This window comes from Sebastes fasciatus, chromosome 4, assembly GCF_043250625.1.
Source record: "Sebastes fasciatus isolate fSebFas1 chromosome 4, fSebFas1.pri, whole genome shotgun sequence".
Taxonomy (NCBI): Eukaryota; Metazoa; Chordata; class Actinopteri; order Perciformes; family Sebastidae; genus Sebastes; species Sebastes fasciatus.
In genome coordinates, this window is record NC_133798.1 from 1,414,657 (window position 1) to 1,431,084 (window position 16,428).

The 16,428-nt window shown below is 43.5% G+C and overlaps 1 protein-coding gene across 13 annotated transcripts in view; it reads right to left on the minus strand.

Moving 5' to 3' along the window:
• The window catches only part of LOC141766908 (uncharacterized), a 155,341-nt gene that overhangs the window by 80,225 nt on the left and 58,688 nt on the right, over window positions 1-16,428 (minus strand). For all 13 annotated transcript variants that reach the window (XM_074634091.1, XM_074634090.1, XM_074634088.1 and 10 more), the window contains exons 9-10: window positions 13,932-14,667; window positions 7,273-10,230 (exon numbers count right to left, since the gene is read on the minus strand). In XM_074634091.1, coding sequence (XP_074490192.1) covers window positions 7,273-10,230; window positions 13,932-14,667 — 3,694 coding nt within the window. The remainder of the gene's footprint in view (window positions 1-7,272; window positions 10,231-13,931; window positions 14,668-16,428) is intronic.

Below are 16,428 nucleotides of genomic sequence, written 5' to 3' on the forward strand. Positions count from 1 at the left end.
TATTGCAAGTTGTGTTAATGCATTAAAACAAATTAGCATTAATGCGTTATTATGGCGTTATCTTTGACAGGCGTAGCTGATGTTGAATGTTTGCTATAAACTGAAAGACAAAGTGTTTCTTTATGTGTTGAGAAAATCCTCCAACTTCTGAAGCTGAATAAACTCTCTAACTAACCTCTTGGATCAGCTGGAAAATGCATCGCCACGAAGCTGAAGACAGGCTGTTTCACCGACACCATGAAAAGTTTACATTTTAGAGATACCTGGTTCTCACAGGACAGCGACGCTACAAATATAACTTATGATCTTATAGAATATGATGTATTAAACTAAGCAACACTATATAAAGGAGTTAATAACATCTACAGCAGTGAAATGCAACAAACACATTAAAGCTGGGGTAGGCAGGTTGAAGCAAATATGATTAAAAAAAGTTATTTTTATAAACTTAACACATTACTTAGAGTGGAGTATTTCCAGTGTGCTGTTAGTATTTGTACTTAAAGGGGATATATCGTGCTCATTTTCAGGTTCATGCTTGTATTTTGTGTTTCTACTAGAACATGTTTACATGCTTTAATGTTCAAAAAACACTTTATTTTCCTCATACTGTCTGTCTGAATATACCTGTATTCACGCTCTGTCTGAAACACTCCGTTTTAGTGCATTTCAACCGAATTGCGTTGCTAGGAAACAGCTTGGGTCCATGTTTACTTCCTGTCAGCTGATGTTATTTACATTCACTGCAACAGGAAATAAACTGGGACACATTTAGAATGTTTACGTTTAAAACTGAAACTGTGAAATCAACGGCTTGTTTCAAACGCAAAGTTTCTGAATACGGGCTTTGTGTATTTCCCTGTGGATTGAGTGTTTTGATACTTTCACAGTATTTATATATCACTTAAACCTACTTTATAATATAAAAAACATTCAAATCTCACTTTTTAAACTATGGGACCTTTAAGTAAAGGATCTGAATACTTCTTCCCCCACTGCTGTAAACTGTACAGAGAGCCGGAGGAGATAAACTTCATCGGAGCTGTGGCTCTGACCTGAAATCTGATCAACTGCTTTTGACCTCTTCTGCTTCATAACGTGACTTCATATAATCCTGAATCAGAAGGTACATGATGAGGATAATAAAAGTCCACATACTGTGTGATTTTCTCTCTCGACTGTCAACAGTCAACATCAGAAGCTCCTGGATGTCCCCAGAACTAGACTGAAAAACAGAGGCGACCGAACCTTTGCGGTGGCTGCCCCTACTCAGTGGAACAGCTCACCTCTTCATATTAAACCTGCTCAGACCGTAGAATGGTTTCATTCTGCTGCTCTTTTACTGCTGTTATGTGCACATTATGCTTATTGTTTTTGCTCTGTTCATATTGGTGTTTGCTTTGTATTCATTTTTATTATGTACATGTTCAGCACTTTGGTCAACTGTGGTTGTTTTGAAACATGCTATATAAATAAAGCTTGACTTGACTTGAACACAGTCTGAACCAGACTGGAAAAAGATCCAAAACCTTCAGTAGATCAGCCCAACAGACTACATGTGTGATGTGTGTTCAGTGATATGAGAAGGAGAGTGATGACTTGCTTATTAACATGGAGCACCTGCTGAGTGCTCTTTAAAAGTGCCATACAGGGGCGTATTATGAAGAAAGACCAAAGCAACACTACAGACGATGTGGCTGAGAGCTCACCTCAGATGAGCTGTGATCTGAATGTGATGATGAAGATCCTGTTAGGGAGTTTCCTCCTCTCATGGTGACTCAGTAATGTTTGTGGTTAAAATAATTAGGGGGTGAAATGGAAAGCTTCTCCCAGACCCAGCCTGTCATCCAGCCTGGAAAATGCTAGAACATTCTATATGTACAGAGCTGCCACCCTGGCTGCCTCTTTTACTTCATTTATAGTAACTGAAAGCGATTTGAGACTACTTCATTCTGTTGATGTTTGGTTGATCTGTGAGTCTTTCATTTCTACAGGTTTCTCTCCATTTCTTTTGGTGTATGATGTGACATCTACCATTTCTTTTGGTGTATGATGTGACATCTACTTTGTCATCTTCATGCTGCATTATTTGCATAGCAGAATAGTTTGGTATGATGTCTCTACTTCTTTCTGTCCATCAGCCAGGTTAGTAACCTTGTGGGCTCATCAACAGGTTCAATAGCGTTCCGCTGCAGATCTCCGGGCTCGGCATGGACCTCCGGCGCTGGGACCCGTCTCCATCTGTGTTATCACGTGAGTTAAAGCTAGGCTCGGTAAAGCTAGGCTCGGTAAAGCTAGGCTCGGTAAAGCTAGGCTCGGTAAATTTGAGAAACTAGCAACAGTACGCTACATTTTAAAGAGGACGTATGATGCTTATTCTCAGGTTCATACTTGTATTTTAGGTTTCTACTAGAACATGTTTACATGCTTTAATGTTCAAAAGGTTTTAATGTTCTCGTACCGGCTTTGCTGCAGCTCCTCTTTTCACCCTCTGAAACACTTTGTTTGAGGTCCTTAGAACTTAGAACAACTCACATCAACCCTAAAGGACAATTTAACTTCATTCCATAACACCTGGTCTCCTTTCCTGCAGGACATTCAGAGCTGATTCCCCTCTACACCCCCCCACACAGATGTGATCAAATACAATAACTCAAAATAACCCACAAAGTACCAATAGCCATCATTCATGTGATAATGAACACCTGTGCTTTTCTAATGTCAACATGTCTGCAGGTGCCTGTCTAGGTTGTATTTATATAGTGTTGGTCATCAGTTCTATCAGTTATGATAACATTGGTCTCACCAAATTCATTGCTGAGATCATCCAGATTATCTAAACCACTCATGTTGGTAATAATCCCTCCTTGCATGTAAGTATGCTGCATCAACGTTTAATAAGGACGTTGATCTGTAAACTGTCATGTTCACACATTTGGGTGATCCTAATCTACAGGTTTATTTCCAACCTGTCTGATCGTGTGACTGCTCAGTTCGTTGATCCACCAGACTTCTTTTCAGTGATGTCACCACACTACCAGCACGTAGGACCCTGTATAGCCTATTGCCGAGGTTCCTTTTCTAAAAAACAGGTGTTCTGACTGCACAGCATCCTTTCCTATTCTGAGTACAAGCTGACGTCTGGATATTATAACGTGCCTGCGGTAGGGATCACATGACAAGCTCAATAAAAATGACAAATGTTAGCATTACCATCATTACTAGCTATGAACACATGTTAGAATTACTATCATCACTAGCTATGAACACATGTTAGAATTACCATCATCACTAGCTATGAACACATGTTAGAATTACCATCATCACTAGCTATGAACACATGTTAGAATTACCATCATCACTAACTATGAACACATGTTAGAATTACCATCATCACTAGGTATGAACACATGTTAGAATTACCATCATTACTAGCTATGAACACATGTTAGAATTACCATCATCACTAGGTATGAACATATGTTAGAATTACCATCATCACTAGCTATGAACACATGTTAGAATTACCATCATTACTAGCTATGAACACATGTTAGAATTACCATCATCACTAGGTATGAACACATGTTAGAATTACCATCATCACTAGCTATGAACACATGTTAGAATTACCATCATCACTAGCTATGAACACATGTTAGAGTTACCATCATTACCAGCTATGAACACAGGCCCAGGTTAGACTGTCTAACAGGAGAATGTAACAGACTAATAAAGACTGCTACACAGCAGGTCAGTCACTGAGTCACAACTGTTACAAGATGATGATGTGGCTCTGCATCATCATCCTGCAATAACACACACACATCTCTTTACTTCTATCTTTGTGAGGACCATCATTGACATAATGCATTCTCTAGCCTCTTACCCTACCCTTAACCATCACAACTAAATGCCCAACCCCAACCCCAACCCTTACCCTAACCCTTACCCCAACCCTTACCCCAACCCTTACCCTTGTCCTAACCCTAACCCTAACCCAATTCTAGCCTGAACCTTAAAACCAAGTCTTAACCCTAAAACAGGCCTTTGAAGAAGTGAGGACTGGCCAAAATGTCCTCCCTGTCCATAAATGTCCTCACTCCGTTGGTTAAAACACACACACACACACACACACACACACACACACACACACACACACACACACACACACACACACACACACACACACACACACACACACACACACAGAGAGAGAGAGAGAGAGACACAGTCCCTGCCCTGTTACTGACATTATTCTGCCGTGTCTCTTGGCTTCCTTCGATGCTAAAACTCACACTGTTAAAAATGGAGGCTGAAATGAAAGGGTCACTAAATATCAGACACTAATTAAATCTCACAGGGCTCTGATGAAACAAGTCAAATCTTGAAAAAGTAAAGTTGAAATGAGGAGTTATCTGATATGTTACCTCCTCATTTCACCTACTTACTTAAGTATAAAACCTGTTTTCTGTTTAAAAATAACACAAACGTCGGAAGAGAGCAGGTAGCCTACTACTCACCCATCTTTTAAGTGGCTACGTCTCCAGTCCGATCTCCAGCACACAGCTGATCGGTACGTGGTTTGTTTACATGGCGTAACAGAAAGTGCATATTTAACTGTGTGTGGACAGAGAATGTCCAATGTTATTATCTATCTTCTTGTCTTGTTGGTTTCTTATTCTCTCAACATATTATTCATCATTACAATAAAGTATTAGTTCTGCGTTCTTATGAAAGTATAGATGCATTTCTAGTGAGCCCCCCTGTGTCTGTCACCCTCCAGGATGACTTCACATCACAACCAAACAGATCAGTGTCTGACCTAGACATTTTCCGACTGACTACTACCCCCACAAAACCACTGGTGAAGAAGTTGTGAGCATCCTGTAGTTCTTTAGGTTGCACTGTGTGTGAATCCCTGCGTGATATCACATATGTCAAAACATAAGCTGATGGCATTGAGTAACATTAGCGCTGCTACTGTCTTGAACCTGCATGGAGTTCACTCAGATATTCAAGTCTATTACGTCATAACATGATATGGCTGTAGGGTATTAATATTATAAAGGTAAGTTTAATTCATCATACAATGTATTGAGTAAATGTAATAGTGTCACTTACCAGGTGACCAGAACATATCTGGGAATGACACTTTGGGCCATTTAGTTGGGTCATTTGTCTTTTATAAGATATGGACAATCATCTACTCTGATTCTGTCAGATTTTTGCACGTAACGTTCTTTGTCGAGTGAGGACAAGGACTCTATATAAGACATGGCACTTTTGTACGTAAATGTATGCTATCAAAAACGGGGCTTTCCGAGCATATCCGGACGGGGGAAGAGGATTGTTTTCCCTTACGGCGACTCTGCCCTAAGCCACGCCCCCAACTTTCCTTATCCGATGAGAGGGTGGTACTGTACAGGACAGAGGGGGTCGTATCCTGTACTGATTGTAAAGCCCCCTGAGGCACATTTGTGATTTGTGATTTTTGGCTATACAAATAAAACTGACTTGACTATGACTGTATGTATGCTACTAGCTACTATTGTTGTGTGGCTACCGCAAAAACACTCACATGTGATGGTTCACAATTTCACAGTGTATAGAAAATTTAAATTTATAACAGGCAGAGACAGTCTTCTGGTACTTACTCGCTAACTACCTAACGTTTATTCAGCACTCATCGTTTATCATCGTTTATCATCGTTTTATCATTGTGCATTAGTAAACACAGGCTTCTAACAGATGACTCGCTCTCATCTGCTGCTCATATTATGTAACGTTACTGATTTAGCAGAACGGGAACGTTGTATCAACACATTACAGTCCCTTATTACACGGCTGTGTTGAATACTCCATTCTGATTGGTCAATCACGGCGTTCTATAATTGCTCTATAGCAGACCGTTGCTATGTATAACAGACCGTTGCTATGTTTAGCAGACCGTTGCTATGCATAGCAGACTGTTGCTATGTATAACAGACGGTTGCTATGTATATCAGATCGTTGCTATGTTTAGCAGACCGTTGCTATGCATAACAGACCGTTGCTATGCATAGCAGACCGTTGCTGTGTATAACAGACGGTTGCTATGTATAACAGACCGTTGCTATGTTTAGCAGACCGTTGCTATGCATAGCAGACCGTTGCTATGTATATCAGACTGTTGCTATGTATATCAGACTGTTGCTATGTATAGCAGACCGTTGCTATGTATAGCAGACTGTTGCTATGCATAACAGACTGTTGCTATGTATATCAGGCATAACAGACCGTTGCTATGTATAGCAGACCGTTGCTATGTATAACTGACTGTTGCTATGTATAACAGACCGTTGCTATGTATAACAGACTGTTGCTATGTATAACAGACATAGCAGACCGTTGCTATGTATAGCAGACCATTGCTATGTATAGCAGACCGTTGCTATGCATAGCAGACCGTTGCTATGCATAGCAGACCGTTGCTATGCATAGCAGACCGTTGCTATATATAACAGACCGTTGCTATGTATAACAGACCGTTGCTATGTATAACAGACCGTTGCTATGGGTGCAGCTCTGATGTCAGACTCTGGAGGACCGTTTTTGTGTCAAAATATTGATTTCTTCAGTAAGTAGTCGTGTAATAAGTGGGATAATGTACAGCTAGCGGGTCATTGTTGTGAAAGAATCCCCTTCAGGGCGTTGAGAGACCCTGTCGGGGATTCTTTCACAACAACGACCCGCTAGCTGTACATTATCCCTTACGTGTTCCCAAGCTTGTATCTCACGAGACCCCCCTGGTACTCGGAGCTTGTGCATTAAGGTGCCATTAATACCACCAGCGGACAATTATGCAGGTTTTATCAATAAATGTGACATGACTTTGTAACAAAGTTACAAAGTCATGAATGTTTAATACACCCTAGAACTGGTCAGTTCTTTCTTGACAAGTTAGTGAGGTTTACTTAATTACTGAGCGGTTTTAATGAAGCGGCCCGGCAGGTCCTTAATAACAAGCAAACTGCTTATTCTTTTTCATGTACAAACACACGCAGTATGTGATAATGCTTTGCACAAACTTATTGTGTAGACCAAAAGAAGTGCAATTAGATATTTTGCCCATATTGTTCAGCCCAGATAAAGAGAGAGGTTCATGTGTGAAAGAAAGATAGATGGTGAATAGAATGAAAGCAGGGCAGGAAATGAAAGAGAAGAGTGACAGTAGGACTGTGAAGCCAGAAGGACATACTGTACAGTACAGAGTAGAGTAGAGTCATTCACCTGTCTGGGATGTGACGTCCACTGTGACCATTTCTTTCCTCGCTTCCTCTTCACTATTCATCTTAATCTTTTCTCTCTCCTTCCATCCATCCACTGCATCGTGAGCGTCTTCATCCAGCCCTGCAAACACACCGACCTCATTGTCCATAGCGACAGACTCGCTGCTGCCAGCATCAGGAGGGATGGCAGGGACCAGCTTCATGGATGACTGGTATTCTCCCGTTTCATCATTCACGGGGCCGGTCGGCTCCTCTGGACTGGGATCGGCCACGGGGGTCGAGTCACGGGGGGCGACGGGAAGCACTGAGCCGCAAGTGAGCGGCAGAGTGTGAATCTCCCCGTCACGTGGTGCTTTAACCTGGCCGTCCAGCTGTGGATCTCCCTCATGCTCTTCAGCTTGACAGTCTGAGCCCGACACGTCCCTGAATGCTGTTTCACAGCTCTCACGTTCCTTACACTCCGAGCTGTGTGGACTGTCCTGCCGTCCTACCTCACCCTCTGCAGTTATGGATTGTAAAGGGTCACTATCACCTCCATCCTGTCGGTGTTGTATCCCGCTCTCCTCCTGACAGACAGACTGATCTTGGGGCTTTCCTAGTCTGGGATTCTCCTCAGAATCATGGCTGAATGTGTCAGAGGCCTCTGGATGTTGTCCAGGACGGGGGAGTTGCAGCTGGGTCTCTACCTGCGTGTGGCCTTGGCCGTCTACCTCGGTTGGAACCATTTCATTTGCTTCTGGCAGAAGTTTTATATTAACTTCCTCTTCTTTAGGTAGTGGACATGTACAGATATTTTGTGTACTTTCTGTTTGGATGTCCTCTTTGTCGACTTGTGGTAAACTAGGAGTGTCTGGGTTAGCCTGCTGGCTGCTGCTGAGCTGTGCAGCTGGTAGCTTTTCTGTCTCAGTGTTACACTGGGACACTACACAATTAGCCTCCTCTGATATTTCAACATTAGCTTGTTCTTTAGAGGTGAACTGATCAGCAGGTTGCTGTTCTGTCCGAGCTGGGAACAGCTGACAGTTGTCTTTGGACTGAACAGTGTTGAATAAATGGTCTGGCAGCTGGTTTGATGACTCTTGCCTCTCTGACTGATTGTCTGCTAACCGTTGGCTCAGCTCTATGCTAGCCATGGCTGATGCTATTGCTACCGCTACAACTGCTACCGCTGTGGCGACTAGGCCTTCATTGTAGTCCTGCTCTCGCTCTCTGTCTATGGAAGACAACTCCTTGCTGTGCACCACCCTACTGTCATTTCCTTCACTCCTACTTCTTTCCTCGCCTGCTTCCTCTTCACCCACCCACAACTCATTTCTCTTTTCCTCCTGATCTCTCGGCATCTCAGAGGCCAAGCAATGCTCTAAATATTCCACCGCAGTTGTCTCGGCGCTTCCTTCCTGTATTTGAAGCGGTAAAACATCCGCTGTACCTTCAAGCGGCAGACCCCAAGCTTGTGTCGGACGCACGGATTCCATAAATTCTCGGGGTCCTCCCGCGGGATCCACAGGCTGTACTGGTGTGTTCGACTCCACGGATCGTACATGTTGTGTATTCTGTTCAGGAAATTCCACAAGAAACGAGTCCTCTGTGAATTCTATAGGATCTGAATGTTTGACAGGAAGTTCCTTCGGACAGTTAGATTTCACCGAACCTGTCCGGTCCACGGATGTTACAACTTCACCAGCAACCGTCACATCCTCAATTTCTGACAATGACTCCACATTATCCACGGTTTGTTTAGCTGGACTGGCAAGCCCCTTTAAATCCAGCTGTGTCGGGCCAGTTATTTCCTTTTTTACTGGTTGCACAGTTGTGATTTCCTCTATAGTTGCCTCTCTGATGTCCACTTGACTAAGTTCTGAAGCAGTGACAGTAGAATCTGGGTTATCAGGTCCATGACAGTTCATGATGTCATCCTTTGTTTGTAGAGTCTGTGAAGCAGTCAGATCTGCTCTCCTGTGGTCTGTCGGGCTGAACTCTGGACTGGTATCACTGGGATCCGAGTTTGTGACGTCACAGTCGGGTCCGTGAGCTGGCTCCGTCTGGCTGGGTAGATGCATGGTGTCATCGGCTGAAGACTGGACGTCTGCCCTTCCTGTCGTGTCCTTGGCTTCTGAGTCGGCCTCTGACTGAGCGTTCAGGTTCGTCCCTTGTTCTCTCTGTGTTTTTACGTCTGTCTGACTCTGAGACTCTATGCTGGAGCTGGAGCTAAGCTTGGCCTCTGCGCCTCCTCTCTTCCCCCTCTTCTTCCTCCTCTTCTTCCTGCCCTTTGCTCCTTTCTCTCCGCTCCCTTGCTTCTCTCCTCCTCCCTTTTCGATGTCTGCCGTTTCAGAACTCTTTCTGCTGTGAGTCGTCTCTGTGTTACTGACCTCCTCTCTGTCTCCCTCCACTCCTCCCTCCTTCCAATCTGGCCCTACTTCCTCCTCTCGCTGTGATCCGTGTACTTCCCGTCTTTGTGCAGCAGGCCCATGTGACGGCGCTGGCTGTGATCCAGCAGCATGTGGCTGACTAAGAGCTGAAGACAGTTGATGAGAACTAAAACCCTGCTCTAGCAGCTGTGGAGAACTAAGACCAGAAGCTTGGGCTGAGCTCAGATCACATTCTCTCTGCTCCAGCTGTTCATGTTTTCTCTGATCCTCTGTGTCACTGTCGTACCAAACTGACTGGGAGTTCACTTCCTCTCTGTTACAGTCTTCATTGGCACCCTGGTCTACGTTTTCACCCCGATACCAGACTGTTTTTGCTACGGTTTCTGCTTCATGTGGGGGTGATCCCTTTCTGCTTCCAATCCAGCCCCCATCCCGCCATAGCCCTCTCCGGGGTTTTCTCTCCGTGTCCGGGGACTTTGGGCTGGTCCTCCTGCCGGACTGGGGACTGGTCATGGTGTCAGGTTGGCTCGGCTCCTCTGGGTCTGACTGGCTTTCCTGGGGATCCTGGGATTGTTCCTGGCCCATGGTTACTGAAAGGAGAGAGAGGATTAGATTAAGGATTGCAAAATAAATGTATGCTAAATCTGGTCTGTTATTTGTATAGTTTTGGTCATCGTTTCCATCGATTACTCTCCAAGTTCATTAGAAATCTGGAAAAACAGCAACATTGCAACAAAAAAGCAAGACGGTGGTTGAGCTGTCAGACAATCAGACAGGTTGTAAACAAACGGACAGTTCACTAATAACCCCCGATGGCACAGATTAAGACACAACTACGGTAAGTAGGAGAGGTCAAAGCTGAACCAGGGAGACAGTTCATAAACTGTGATGATATATCTATAACCCACCGGTATCACTTTATAATAACCCTCACTTAGAAATGGTAAATAGATAGTTAATTAAACTTAGTTAATAGTTATTTTACTGTTAACAAACAAAGAAATGATAATCATTTTTACCATTTTTTTAGTAATGCTGTAATTTCTGTTATTGTATAATTAGTTTGTGTAATATGAAATAATTTGTTAATAAATTATATATTGCATCATAGCTGATAACAATTACATTCTGATTACATTAGTACACTATCTATTAACAGTTTATTGTTGCACACATTCTGACTTTTTATATATTACATATATATATAAGTATCTGTTAATGGTTAAGATATAATTTATAAACCGTCTATAAACATTATTTGGATGGCTATTATAAAGTTACAACTGATGATTATAATATCTTGTTAAATGATTAATAAATACTTCGATAGTTAATAATTGGTTTCTGGTCCATCTATCTGTGTAATGTTTATAGATGTTTTACAAATGATTTCTTAAAGGTTTATAAATCATTTGTAAATAATATGTGTGCAACAATAAACTGTTAATAAATACTTTACTAATGTAATCAGAATGTAATTGTTCTCATCTCTTATCAGCTATGATACGATACATAATTTACAAACTAATTATTTCATATTACACAAACTAATGATAAAATAAATTATAGCATTTCAAATTATTTATCATTATTAATTATCATTTCATTGTTTGCTAACACTAAAATAACTATTAACTAAGTTTAATTACCTATCAATATACAATATAATTATATATGATGGTTATTATAAAGTGGTTCCAAATCATGTTACTCCATTTACCTTCATTTTCTCTCCCAAAGACCTTTCTGTTGGTCTGACATCTAGTGTTTATTTTTTTTTCCTTTTAACTGGACAGAGAGTGATCCGTCACATAGAGACAGAGAGGGGGGGGTGACATGCAGCGTTCCCAGATTTCAACCAGTAATTCAGCGTGTACATCATTATTATAGTTAGGATCCATGCATGATCGAAATATGAAAATAAGACCTAAGTTTTAATAAACCTGTTAAAGCTGCATCAATCAATATTTTATTAACAATGGGTCAAATAACTGTGTAATGTGAAAGGAGTCGTTATTAGTGACAAACCCACTGAGAATTATCACCCACTCTGAAGTTCCCCTCAGATGTAGGAGTGTTTTAATGTCTTTCAGCTCAGTTTTGGTTTTTCAACACAACTACTGTTCTGGTTCACTCTCGACACTCTGTCAACTCTCACCAGTCAGTTCACTCTCACCACTCTGTTCACTCTCACCACTCTGTCAACTCTCACCAGTCAGTTCACTCTCACCACTCTGTTCACTCTCACCACTCTGTCAACTCTCACCATTCTCTTCACTCTCACCACTCTCTTCACTCTGTTCGTTCTCTCTCACCACTCTGTTCGTTCACTCTCACCACTCTGTTCACTCTCACCACTCTGTTCGTTCTCTCTCACCACTCTGTTTGTTCACTCTCACCACTCTGTTCACTCTCACCACTCTGTTCTCTCTAACCACTCTGTTCGTTCACTCTCACTACTCTGTTCTCTCTCACCACTCTGTTCGTTCACTCTCACCACTCTGTTCTCTCCAACCACTCTGTCTCGTTCTCTCTCACCACTCTGCCTTGTTCTCTCTCACCACTCTGTTCACTCTCACCACTCTGTTCTCTCTCACCACTCTGCCTCGTTCTCTCTCACCACTCTGTTCACTCTCACCACTCTGTTCGTTCTCTCTCACGACTCTGTTCGTTCTCTCTCATCACTCTGCCTTGTTCTCTCTCACCACTCTGCCTCGTTCTCTCTCACCACTATGACTTGTTCTCGCTCACCACTCTGTTCACTCTCACCACTCTGTTCGTTCTCTCTCGCCACTCTGTTCATTCTCTCTCACCACTCTGTTCGTTCTCTCTCATCACTCTGCCTTGTTCTCTCTCACCACTCTGTTCGTTCTCTCTCATCACTCTGCCTTGTTCTCTCTCACCACTCTGTTCACTCTCACCACTCTGTTCGTTCTCTCTCACCACTCTGTTCGTTCTCTCTCACCACTCTGTTCGTTCTCTCTCATCACTCTGCCTTGTTCTCTCTCACCACTCTGTTCGTTCTCTCTCACCACTCTGTTCACTCTCACCAATCTGTTCGTTCTCTCTCACCACTCTGCCTTGTGTTCTCTCACCACTCTGTTCGTTCTCTCTCACCACTCTGTTCGTTCACTCTCACCACTCTCTTCGTTCTCTCTCACCACTCTGTTCGTTCACTCTCACCACTCTGTTCGTTCACTCTCACCACTCTGTTCGTTCACTCTCACCACTCTGTTCGTTCTCTCTCTCCACTCTGTTCGTTCTCTCTCACCACTCTGTTCGTTCACTCTCACCACTCTGTTCGTTCTCTCTCACCACTCTGTTTGTTCTCTCTCACCACTCTGTTCACTCTAACCACTCTGTTCATTCTCTCTCACCACTCTGTTCACTCTAACCACTCTGTTCATTCACTCTCACCACTCTGTTCGTTCTCTCTCACCACTCTGTTCACTCTAACCACTCTGTTCATTCTCTCTCACCACTCTGTTCACTCTAACCACTCTGTTCATTCTCTCTCACCACTCTGTTCACTCTAACCACTCTGTTCGTTCTCTCTCACCACTCTGTTCGTTCTCTCTCACCACTCTGTTCACTCTAACCACTCTGTTCATTCTCTCTCACCACTCTGTTCACTCTAACCACTCTGTTCATTCTCTCTCACCACTCTGTTCACTCTAACCACTCTGTTCATTCACTCTCACCACTCTGTTCGTTCTCTCTCACCACTCTGTTTGTTCTCTCTCACCACTCTGTTCACTCTAACCACTCTGTTCATTCTCTCACCAATCTGTTCTTCTTTTTACTTCTGGTGATTCACATAAAAGTGGTGTTTATTTGTGAAGATTATCTTGCTGAGCAAAACATGTAAATACCATAAATGTTTGTTTACCATAGAGCTTATTTCTGCAATAATCCAAAACCTAATGGAACAATCCCATTGGCTGTTAGTGGAGGGAACAGGGGAGATGCTAACTTCCTGGTTGGCCTACAAGAATACGTCATCTCTGAAGCACTCTATAGTCTCTGATATGCTTGTGACTTGTGTTTCTTTTGTTGCCGCACTGCAATCCAATTTCCCCCTTGGGTGTAATAGTTCATCAACAACCCAAAAACACCAACTCAGTGTTCCTCTACTTTGTCTGTTCCCAAATCACAAGCTGATTTGTATTATTTAATGTAGGTAAAACTGTAGTTTTATGTGGTAGAATCTCTGCAATTTCAAATAACCAAAACAAACTTTTCATATTTGCATCTCCATTCACTGAGTGAACGGACACGCTGGTGAACTTACCTGTCTTCTCTGCAGCTGATTCCAGAGCAACGTTGTCTGTAGCTTCTTGTGCTGAGACGCTGTCAGTGTCTCCCCGCTCCGTCTCAGTCAGAGCTTCTGTCTCTACAACTCGCTCACATATCAGCAGGTCAACTTCCCACTTCTCTCCTTCCTGTTTTTCTACGATTGTGGTGGCAGGCAAGGCCACTGCCTTCCTGCCAGCACACTTCCCATCACCACCTGCTGCAGAAACTGGCTTTATGGGTAATGGAGTGTCTTCTGTTCTGGGACTTTTTGAGGCTCCTTCGTCATCAATCAAAGATGCCACCCCTGGTTCTCGGGGTGAAATACTTCCATCTGTCTCTGTTCTACTTCCTGTTGCCTTTGCGGGCCTCCGTGCATTCCCTCTACCGGCCTCTGGGGTGCTTCTGTTATTTCCTGGAGATTCTGTTGCATGTCTTGTAGTTTTTGTAGTTCTCTTTCTGTTTTTCCTGTTGCGGCCAGCAGGAGAGTCGGCAGCTGTTGTACCCTTCTGTTCTCCACCAGCTTCCTGGCTCTGACAAAGACTTCCACTGGTACAGGATGTATGAGTGACACCAGCAGAGTCCTCCCCTTCTGGTCTCTCCTCCAGTGACGGAGGACTTCCCCGTTCCTCTGTTGTTGTGCTGCAGGTCTCTATGGTTACCACAGACAGACCGTTGGAGCAGGGCTGCAGGTCATGTGTCGGTGCGATGGTACCGGGAGAGTCGGCGTTTCCCTGCAAGAAGGATGATGGAAAATGTCATTAACCAAACTGTCTGACTGGCAGGTAAAAACGCCAAAATTAAATTGAAGGTGAGACACTACAGGCCAAAACATTGGCTTTCTAGAGTTTGGGCTATTTTAATTCTATAACTCGTCTTCTTTCAGACTGGTGGAAGGAAAGCATCCAAAATACATATTCAGGTGTTTATTTTACTACTATTTGCATCTGTAGATTTTTCCTAAATTCACCAACAGTTAACATTAGATAACGCCTCATTTGCATATTCAAACATAAAATTTCAGAAAACTTGTAATACAAAATACAATTGTCATTAAGGGACTGTTTATAACTTCTTACACGTATAAATCATTGTGGATCGGTGTCCCATGTGCACACGCGTGTGGCTACGCTGTTCAGACTCAGACTCCAACACAAACTACAGTGAAGCAACAAAACCTCTTGGTTGTATCTAGTGAAGCCCGTCTGTTAAACAGTGTCAACTCTTCCTGCTTCAGCCCCCCGACCATGGTCAGAAGACACAGGGGAGACCGTAGCTTTGGTCTCCAGGGCCGGAGTCTCTGCTGTACTCTGCTCCTCTGCCTGCCTTCACTCACACACTGCGCTCATTCTCCCTTGCTCAGCTGGCTCCACCTCTAGACGTGCATGCGCGCACACTCCACACTGCAGAAGAGTTAGTTTAGCTCTGAGAATATCTAGTGAATGTACAGTGGACGTTTGTGCAGAAATAACTGCTGCAGCTCCTCCAGACCAACAGAGGTTTGAGAGAGAAACGTTATCGTCTCCGACCAAAACTCCGGCGTCTCCCCCGTTCCCTCCGGCCGCGGTCGGGAGGCTGAGGCAGGAAAAGCCAACACTAGGATCAGCAGTGATTCATGGAGAGACCTTCGTCTGGTCAGCTAACATTACTGCCAAGCAGCTGAAATATAGAGTGATATTGTGCTTTTAGCTGACGTGTGTCGCCTTACTGTTTTGAGCGATTCTCGTTCACATTCAGATAGCGCGTGCACACGGGCGAGCGCGAGCAACAGGACGCTGACTTTCATTGACTTAACGGCCACAGGTGTCGCTGTTAACAAGACATTTCTGTTTCTTACAAACAGTCCCTTTAAGTGTATAATATGCAAGAATTTCCCACCCTCTCAGCTCGCTTGCGCAATCTCTCTTTTTCTCTCTGTCTTTTTTTATGAGTTGGGAGGCCGATAGCAGAGCCTGAAACTTTGTTTATGCTCGCGCGAGACATCGTGGCGCGTGCACTACGAGCATACACATAGACGTTTATGCACAGCGTGTTGTTCGTTGCTCTATACTCCGAAACACCAGGAGATCTACAAACAAAATATCATGTGGATAAGCAAGAAGTCAACGAGAGGAAAAGTAGGTTGCCTGGCAACAGTAGTAAACACTAAACACCGACGTACGTAACGCCAAACGTTGCATTTGTGTCCTGTAATTATTACTGTCGCTTACCTCCAAGTCTAAATGACTTCCTGTCTCTCGGTGTTTCCCCTCGGGTCGTCTCTTTACATCAGACCTTTTTTTTTTTTTTTTTTAAAGTTATTTTTTTGGGGGCATTTTCCATTTTTATGACAGGACAGTGGATAGAGTCGTGAAAGGGGGGAGAGAGAGAGTGGATGCGGAAAGGGCCACAGGCCGGATTTGAACCCGGGCCGCCGCGGTCAGGACCAAGCCTTAATACATGGACGCCCGCTCTACCAACTGAGCTAACCCAGGCGCCCAATCAGACCTTTTTTT